The 9,106-nt window shown below is 44.2% G+C and overlaps 1 protein-coding gene across 1 annotated transcript in view; it reads left to right on the top strand.

The window, feature by feature from the left end:
• The window catches only part of LOC141107735 (olfactomedin-4-like), a 33,451-nt gene extending 24,888 nt beyond the window's left edge, over positions 1 to 8,563 (top strand). The window contains exon 5 of the mRNA XM_073598661.1: positions 7,378 to 8,563. Coding sequence (XP_073454762.1) covers positions 7,378 to 8,237 — 860 coding nt within the window. The 3' untranslated portion in view covers positions 8,238 to 8,563. The remainder of the gene's footprint in view (positions 1 to 7,377) is intronic.
• The last annotated feature ends 543 nt before the right edge of the window (positions 8,564 to 9,106 follow it).

Below are 9,106 nucleotides of genomic sequence, written 5' to 3' on the forward strand. Positions count from 1 at the left end.
AATATACTGACAGGCAGGCAGGTGTTTTTACAGTATTTACAGTTAGTGTACTGTGTACCCTGCACAGTTGCACCTATAGCTTTCCTAAAGACAAGTGCTGTTGTTCTTCTTTTGATCCTATTAATACCACAGGCAGGCAGCTTGAAGTATTTACAGTTAGTGTACTGTGTACCCTGCAGAGTGTGCACCTATAGCTACCTGAAGACAAGTGCTGGTGTTCTTCTTCTGATCCTATTAACCTCCCTGGCGGTATGATTATTTCGGATTTTAGGTGCTGAAAGCGGTACAATTATTTTGCATGGAAATTTGGCGTTTTATATTGTAGGTCTGTAAATGAACAATAACACACTTAAATCTGTCCAAACAAGAGTCTAGTAGATATCCCGGGTATGATAAAGTTTGAAATACAAAAACATAAATTATAATATAATAAAAAAATAAATAAATAATTAAAAAAAATAAAAATAAATAGTAATAAAATTAATTTCCACACGATTCACTATCGCTCAATTCTGCAAGTGTTCTAATTTACTATCGCTGTTTTCTAGCTGGTCTAAAGCCATTTTTGACGTAAAGGGACACTTTTTGGTTGCTATGGACAATCTCCAGTTTCCAGGCAGAAAGAACAGTATATGCAATATAAAACTGCATGCAGGGCATTGGACAAAGCACTGGGGACAAAGGGGATGTGAAATAATTTCATACAGTACTGTAATCTGTAAGATTACAGTACTGTATGTGTTATGATTTTACACTTTTTTTGAATTTGCCGCCAGGCTCCGCCCCCGTGCGTCTCGACGCTCGCAGGGAACGGAGCATGGCACGGAGAGGCTTCGGAGGAGGACGGAGCCCTCGGACACTGCGGGGGACATCGCAGGATCCCGGGGACAAGGTAAGTAAGGAGGCACCAGGATCCTGCGATGTAATCCCGAGTGTGGCTCGGGGTTACCGCTAATGGTCCTGAATTTTAACCCCGAGCCACACTCGGGAAAACCGCCAGGGAGGTTAATACGACAGGCAGGCAGGCTGAAGTATTTACAGTTAGTGTACTGTGTACCCTGCACAGTTGCACCTATAGCTACCCAAAGACAAGTGCTGGTGTTCTTCTCGGATCCTATTAATACCACAGGCAGGCAGCTTGAAGTATTTACAGTTAGTGTACTGTGTACCCTGCAGAGTGTGCACCTATAGCTACCTGAAGACAAGTGCTGGTGTTCTTCTTCTGATCCTATTAATACCACAGGTAGACAGCTTGAAGTATTTACAGTTAGTGTACTGTGTACCCCTGCACAGTTGCACCTATAGCTACCTGAAGACAAGTGGTGGTGTTCTTCTTCTGATCCTATTAAAACCACAGGCAGGCAGCTTGAAGTATTTACAGTTAGTTTACTGTGTACCCTGCACAGTTGCACCTATAGCTACATGAAGACAAGTGCTGGTGTTCTTCTTCTGACCCTATTAATACCACAGGCAGGCATTCTGCTAGCTGCAGTATAATCAGTATATATATATATATATATATATATATATATATATATACATCCCAGTTTTGTGTAGCTACATCTCACTGCAGGCCATTAGTATGTATGGAAGTCCAACAAGGAGAGGCAGACAGTCACAAGCCAATAAAAGAGGGCAAGCAAGCTCTGTGTCTAGAGGCAACAGTGCTGGTCGTGGACATGGTGTATCCTCATCAGCACATTTTTTTCGGCAGTTGGCCATGTTGAGCCGCAACATGCGGAAGACTTGGTAGAGTGGATGGCCAAGCCGTCCTCATCCTCCTCATCCTCTCTCACCCAGCCTCAGGGTACTTTGTCTGTCTAAGCAGCTGCCAACGCGGCCTCTTCCCTCGGCTCAATGGCATCAGTCACTCCTTCCCTAGCCCCACCATGTCCTCCTGAGGAGTCCCCTGAACTGTTTGACCACAGTGTTGGGTACATGCTCCAGGAGGATGCCCAGCGTTTTGAAGGCTCCGATGATGGTTCTCAGCTAGAGGAAGGCAGTAACGTGAGCCCGGACAGAGGGGGTGCCCAAGAAGGACAGCAATCTGGCAGTCATGTTCCCCCAGCTGCAGCATATTGCCAGGTTTGCTCCAGTGATGAGGAGGGAGGGGATGATGAGGTCACTGACTCCATGTGGGTGCCTCATAGGAGAGAGGAGGAGGAGGAGGAGGCACATCACCAATGAGGCAGGATGCCCTCCAGGAGCTAGCTTAAGGGCAGCACACCGACTACATCACACCGCAGAGCTCCGCATGAGCAGGGCGCTGCTGTCTCTGCGTGTTATTCCAAAAGTTCTTTGGTGTGGGCCTTTTTTGAGACGCGTGCATCAGATCCCACTGCTGCTGTTTGCAACATGTGTCTCAAGCGTATCTCGCATGGCCAAAACATCACCCGCTTGGGCACCACATGCTTGACCAGACATATGTTGACCTGCCATGCAGTTCGTTGGCAAGCGTACCTAAAAGACCCACACCAAAGAACAAAGAGGACCTCTTCTTGCTCCTCATCGGCTGGGATCTCCAACCCCACTATACCTTCAGTCCTCTCTGAGACCTGCACTGAGAGGAATGAAGGTGTAGAATTAGGTGTGTCACAGCCAAGTACTTGCGGGCAATCTGCTATCGGTACACCAACGTCAGATTGTACCAGGCAAATTTCCCTGCCCCAGCTGCTGCACCGCCGAAAGAAGTTTGCTCCCAGCCATCCACATGCCCAGCGGTTGAATGCTAGCTTGGCTAAATTGCTAGCACTTCAACTGCTGCCATTTCAGTTGGTAGACTCTGCCCCTTCCGTGAGCTTGTGGAATGTGCGGTTCCTCAGTGGCAGGTTCCCAAATGCCACTTTTTCTCACAGAAGGCGATTCCGGCTCTCTACCAGTATGTGGAAGGCAATGTCTTGGCCTTGCTGGACAGGGTGGTCAGCGGTAAGGTGCATATTACCGCTGACTCATGGTCCAGCAGGCATGGACAGGGACGTTACCTTTCTTTCATGGCGCACTGGGTAACTCTGCTGGCAGCTAGGAATGGTTGTATGCGACAATGGCACCAACCACCTCTCTGCCCTCCGACAGGGACACTTGACCCATGTTCCCTGTTTGGCTCACGTCCTGAATTTGGTGGTGCAGCAGTTCTTGAGCAGGTACCCTAGCTTACAGGATCTCCTGAGGCAGGACAGGAAAGTCTGTGGTCATTTCTGCCGGTCATATAATGCCAGTGCTCGGCTGGCTGGCATTCAAAGAGAATGCAACCTGCCCAAGAACCGCCTCATTTGTGACATGCCCACCAGGTGGAACTCAACGTTGGTAATGCTGCAGCAGCTGCACATGCTGCAGAGGGCCATCAATGACTACCTGTGTGAGTATGGCACCAGGACAGGGTCAGGGGTGCTTGGCTTTTTCTCATCACGCCAGTGGCTACTGATCAAGGATGCATGCACTGTCCTGTCACCATTTGAGGAGGCCACGAGGATGGTGAGCAGTGTCATTGCATGCATCAGTGATATCGTCCCTCTTGTCTTCCTGTTGGAGCACACGCTTTGTGGAATAATGGACAGGGCACTTGAGGCAGAACAGCGGGAGGAAGAGGAGGACTTCCTTACCACTCAAGGCCCCCTTTATCCAGATACTAGTATTCCTGCAGGCCCGCTGATCACACAGGAAGAAGAAAAGGAGGAGGAGGAGGAGGAGGATTGTGTCAGCCTGGAGGTGGAGGATAACACTCAGCATCAGCAGCAGTCTTCAAGGTATCCTTTGCAGTCCCCAAAAACGCATGGAGTAGTACGTGGCTGGGAGGAGGTGGTTGAGGATCATGTGATCCTTAGTGACCCAGAGGACTCAGGATCGAATGCCTCTGCAAACCTACGCTGCATGGCCTCCCTGATCCTGCAAAGCCTGCGAAAGGACCCTAGGATTCGTGGTATCAAGGAGGTGGATCATTACTGGCTCGCAACCCTTCTTGATCCACGTTACAAGGGTAAGGTTGCAGAACTTATCCAGCCTTCGCAGAGGGAGCAGAGGATGAAACATCTTCGGGAGGCCTTGCAGAAAGGGTTGTACAATGTGTTTCCAGAGCCTGGGAGGTTACAATTTCCTGGTGCTAGACAACATGTTGCTGAGGCTTCGTTCAGTCACAGAAAGAGAGGTGGGGAAGGTGGCCATCTGACCGATGCGTTCAGACAATTTTTTAGTCCGCAGCCCCAAGGTATGATCGGTTCCATCAACCATCACCAGCGTCTGTTGTACATGGTGCAGGAATACCTAGGGGCAAGATCAGACTTGGAGACCTTTCCAACCGAAAATCCACTGGGTTACTGGGTCTTGAGGATGGATCACTGGTCTGATCGGTACCAGCAACCATCGCCAGTGTCTGAATTCCATGGTGCAGGAATATCTAGGGGCAAGATCAGACTTGGAGACCTTTCCACCACAGCATCCACTGGGTTACTGGGTCTTGAGGATGGACCACTGGCCAGAGCTTACTCAATATGCAATTGAGCTACTGGCCTGTCCTGCATCCAGCGTTCTTTCTGAACACACATTCAGTGCTGCTGGATGGTTTGTAACCGATCACAGAGTGCGCCTGTCCACAGACTCTGTTGATCGGCTCAGATTCATAAAAATTAATCAGTCTTGGATCACCAGCTACCAAGCACCTGATGCTGATGTAACCGATTAATTTTTCTATGGATGTGGGATCCCTTGAAGACTGCATATGCTGAGTGACTATCCTATTATGCTGAGTGACTATCGATCAAATATTTAACAGCAGGGCTCGTTCCTGCTTTTAACAAGAGTGTCTGTGAGGGGTTGCAGTGTTGTGGCACCACCACCACTGCCTAAGGCACAATTTTTCTGCCCCTGTTTAACAGGGGCGTGTAATTACAATTTTTGATCAAATATTTAACAGCAGGGCTCGTTCCTGCACTCAACAAGAGTATCTGTGAGGGGTTGCAGTGTTGTGGCTCCACCACCACTACTTACAGCACAATTTTTCTGCCCCTGTTTAACAGGGGCGCGTAATTACAATTTTTGATCTAATATTTCACAGTAGGGCCTGTTCCTGCAATCAACAAAAGTATCTGTGAGGCTTTACAGTGTTGTGCCACCACCACCACCACCTAAGGCCCAACTTTTCTGCCCCTGTTTAACAGAAGCATGTAATTACAATTCTTGATATAATATTTCACAGCAGAGCCCGTTCCAGCGCCCACCAAGAGTAACTGTGAGGGCTCACAGTGTTCTGGTACCACCAACACCTAATTTTCCGCAGAGTGTATAGGGCAGGCCGTATAGTATATACAGGCGGTCCCCTATTTTCAAACATCCGACTTACAGACGACTCCTACTTACAAGCGGAGGGAGACAACAAGAAGTGAGAGGAAATCTACCCCTAGGAAGGGAAATTCTCTCCTGTAAGAGTTAATATGGGAAAAAGTGTCTCCCCACTGATGCTTTATCACCAAACCTTGTTTCCCTAATAACCCAAAATTTTCAAAATCCAATTGTCATTGGGACAGAAAGTGAGGCAAAATTTTCTGAACAGGGGCACAGACAGCAAAACAAATGTTACAGGGGTAATGATAACCCTTCCCTGTGTTATCCAAAAAGCTTAAAAATAGATTTTTTTTGGCTGGAGCTACACTTACAAAATGTACCTGTTCCAAATTGCAAACAGATTCAACTTAAGAACAAACCTACAGTCCCTATCTTGTTTGTAACCCAGGAACTGCCTGTATACTGCTGCTGTTCAGAGTATATAGGGCCTGGAGGCCCCACGCCTTTTTTTTTAAATTTGGGTGCGGGGTTCACCTTAATATCAATACCAGACCCAAAGGGCTTGGTAATGGGCGGGGGGGGGCAACATTACATTACAGCCGTAATAAGCAGTTTTAAATTACTTTTATTCCTTTAGAAATGGCATTTTGTGCAGGGACTGTTCTAAACATGGGAAAAATGCGCCACTTTACAGGCATACTATAAACACCCCCCAGGCACGATATTTAAAGGAATATTTCACTTTTATTTTTTCACTTTAAGCATTATTAAAATCACTGCTCCCGAAAAACGGACATTTTTAAAACTTTTTTTGCATTAATTCATATCCCCTGGGGCAGGACCCAGGTCCCCAAACACTTTTATAACAATAACTTGCATATTAGCCTTTAAAATTAGCACTTTTGATTTTTCACGTTTGAGTCCCATAGACTTTAACAGGGTTTGCGCTTTCGCACAAATTTTTGGTCTGTTCGCATGTTCTGCCACAAACTAAACCGGGGGGTGTTCCGCTCATCCCTAGTATTCACTTTCTGCTCCCCACTCCCAGCTGAATGAAGTGATGAGGGAGCAAAAGAAAAGTTTGCATATTCTGCTGGAGTACCAAGATTTAAAGATGGCCTCTTGTAGCCTTACTTGCAGCCTTTTTTATCATCTGGTTTATTACTTCATTTTTTGGGTACCAGAAAATGTGGTTTGCCATTTTTCCCACATGTTTATGTTAAAGTGGTAGAAAACTTGGTAAAGGAAAAAAATAAAACACAATTTCTCCTGCAGGGCAATGTTATAATGTGCTAGTATGCATTGCATACTAGCACATTATGTGAATATTATCTTAAAATGAAGCCCTCCAGCTGTCACCACTAACAGCACTTCCATCTAGCGGGCTCTGGTCCTTTGATTGGACGAGTTGCGATGACGTCACTCCTGCACATGCACATGGGAGTCGCTGTTCGCAGCACAGGGTTTTGAATGCCATTCCTTCAGAGCACATGCACTGGAGGCTTCACAAGTAAATATCTCCTAAACGGTGCACGATTAGGAGATATTTACTATACCTATAGACAAGATCTATTATAGGCTTACCTATAGGTAAAAATCAACCAAGGGAGTTTACTCCTGCTTTAATGATATTCACTTTCCTTTTGTATGTCTGCATGATCTCGTCTTTCACAAATCCTGTGGTTGAGTCATTTTCAATCTGATATTTCTTTAAAAATGTAAATTAAATAAAAAAAATTCTCTTAATTTTTTTTTTTTTTAAATGAAAGGATTTGCATGAGGCCACTTGGGTTTGAGTCTGAAATCTTGTATTAAGGTGCTTTTTCAAAACAATTTGAAGCTTTCCTTTTTTCCCAAATTAACATTTATAACATTCATACAAAAATGACAGAAGACTTACAAGTACACTCCACAACCCTTTTTTACTCCTCTGCATCACTGTTCATAGCCATTAACCAACCAAGATAAATCCATAAAATATCTGTAATTTATCAGACCGATTTATCTGCAGATATTATTGAGACTGACGCAGATGTTAAATTTTGCTGCATTTACATTTAATTTTCCTGTTAGAACATTTATATGAATCTGTTCCTTTTGCAGGTACTTGTGAAGATGGGCAAATCATCAACAACATCAGTGAACCGTTTCTAATCCAACTAAACTTGTTGGGAGCCAACTATTTGTATGGGGGATGGGGGAGAGATTCACTACTAGGCGCTGATCAGAATCTTCAGTGGGTGGCTCCTCTTAGTACTGATGGAAGGATTATGAATTATCTGTACACCTACCCTTCATTTAATGATCTGAGAGTCTATAGAAGTCACACACAGAAGTACTTTTCAAGTTCATCTGATTGGGGTCAAGGTGGTGGAATGATCCTGTACAACAAAATGTTGTACTATAATTGCTACAACACCTTGAACATCTGTAAATATGACCGGGCACACAATTTGATCACCCGAGCGGCTCTCCCTGGTACCACATACACAAACAAATTCTCCTACTCATATGCTATTTGGCAGGACATTGACTTCTCAGCTGATGAAGAGGGTCTTTGGGTCATTTATTCAAGTGAGCAGAATCATGGAAATATTATTATCAGCAAACTTAATGCTACTAGTCTTGCAGTACTGCAGACCTGGAACACCAACCAGTACAAACCTGGCGTCAGCAATGCTTTCATGGTGTGCGGGGTCTTGTATGCTACTCGAGGCATCAGCACAAAGCAAGAGGAGATCTTCTACATGTATGATACCAAAACTAATGAGGAAGGGAAGTTGAATGTGATTTTTGATAAGCCAACGGAGAAAGTGCAAAGTCTGTCCTACAATCCTAATGATCACAGGCTCTACATGTATAATGATGGCTTCATGGTCTATTATGACATTTCTTTCACTTTACAACCCAAACTCAAATCTAAAACTATGCATTCCAAAATAAACCCTGTCCAAATCAAATAGATGAACCAATATAAAATGAATACAAGATATTACATGTTAGTGGTGACAGACGTGGTAAGAAACCTTCTTTCATCAACCATGATCACCCCAGACAAACGATAACAAAAATGTACCAATGTGTGAAATTTCCAGATTCTGACAGTCCTGAGAAAACTAAATTACATGGGAATGTTTGTTGAATAACACTAGTAGTTATACAGGGGAATATACTGTATAATCTTCATTTGTAAACGTCTAGTCTGAATCAAAGGCATTAAATGATAAATATTAATTCTATGTAATGTCTTACTGAATAATAGTAATTAAATAAACGCTTGAGCATGGCATATGGTGTCAGTGAATTTTTGTTTTCCCTTCTTTCTGATGAAATTTGTTGCCTGAAACTAAACTGCTCTGTAACTACTTTACAAAGAGTGGAATAGGGTTAGAACCTCTGTCAAGTTCTTATTGCTGTCTCTGTTCCCCATTAGGGAGATTTTGTCTCATTTCCTATCCTGGAGGCACAACAGCAAGTGAGGGGAAATTCCACCTTTATTAGCAGACAGATGAATAAGTGTCCCCAATAGTTAATTTCCATTCTACTCCCATTCTGGGGACAGTTGTTAGATTCCCCATCACTTCCTGTCATAGTGGTAATAATTAGCAGACAGAAACTGGGAGTGAATGTTTACTTTATTTATTTTTTTTGTGCACCAGATAATGTAACTTGCTATTACTGCCACATGTGTTTGTGTTAATTAAGTTCACCTTCCTTTTGTGTGTCTGCATGACCTCGTCTTTCACAAATCCTGTGGTTAAGTCATTTCAAATTGATGTTTCTTTAAAAATGTAAAAAAGTATACATATATTTCTCTTAGAGCTGCACGATT

Source organism: Aquarana catesbeiana, linkage group LG09 (genome assembly GCF_042186555.1).
Source record: "Aquarana catesbeiana isolate 2022-GZ linkage group LG09, ASM4218655v1, whole genome shotgun sequence".
Taxonomy (NCBI): domain Eukaryota; kingdom Metazoa; phylum Chordata; class Amphibia; order Anura; family Ranidae; genus Aquarana; species Aquarana catesbeiana.